This window comes from Sinocyclocheilus grahami, unplaced genomic scaffold, assembly GCF_001515645.1.
Source record: "Sinocyclocheilus grahami isolate Dianchi unplaced genomic scaffold, SAMN03320097.WGS_v1.1 scaffold19621.1, whole genome shotgun sequence".
Classification (NCBI taxonomy): domain Eukaryota; kingdom Metazoa; phylum Chordata; class Actinopteri; order Cypriniformes; family Cyprinidae; genus Sinocyclocheilus; species Sinocyclocheilus grahami.
Genome location: NW_015517679.1, coordinates 2888 through 3404, shown reverse-complemented (window position 1 = coordinate 3404; position 517 = coordinate 2888). Strand labels below are relative to the sequence as shown.

Genomic DNA, 517 nt, shown 5'->3' with positions numbered 1-517 from the left:
GGCACTAAATAGCAGTCAAAGTGGGTTCACTGAGGAGAAGGCGCAGAGGTGGAGAGGGAGTCCGAGCCCACAGAACTACAAACTTTTCCAGAAAAGCGGGTCTCTTGTTACCCTCGGCTGAGGACACTAGAGGCAGCTCCCCAGATACTACACATGTAAGCAAACCCAAACAGACACAATTGGATATTAATCATGCTCAGAATTGACTTCATGTACTGTTCTCAATTTTCCATTAATTGCTGTCTCACCAAGTTTGCAGGCCAACTGAACAGTACAATGCAACAACATCTGCTCAACCACGGGAGAGAGGAGCTAGCAACAGACCAGGACAAAGGAGAGAATGTGTACGTAAAGTAAACAATTCAAAATAAAGTATTAAAACACTGAATGATGTGGATTATAAAGTTTTGAATCAAGTACGCTGAACGGTATGAGGTATGGGGTTCTGATTACTTTTCTGCATCCAAGTGTTTGTCCCACTCTGTCTAGCAAAGACTCAATCTGATGAACATTGAAA

The 517-nt window shown here is 42.9% G+C and overlaps 1 protein-coding gene across 1 annotated transcript in view; it reads right to left on the bottom strand.

The window, feature by feature from the left end:
- Positions 1 to 4: 4 nt before the first annotated feature.
- The window catches only part of LOC107579720 (codanin-1-like), a 1126-nt gene continuing 613 nt past the window's right edge, over positions 5 to 517 (bottom strand). Inside the window, exons 2-4 of the mRNA XM_016265515.1 lie at positions 454 to 517; positions 249 to 312; positions 5 to 147 (exon numbers count right to left, since the gene is read on the bottom strand). The exon at positions 454 to 517 is cut by the window's right edge and continues 56 nt beyond it. Coding sequence (XP_016121001.1) covers positions 5 to 147; positions 249 to 312; positions 454 to 517 — 271 coding nt within the window. The remainder of the gene's footprint in view (positions 148 to 248; positions 313 to 453) is intronic.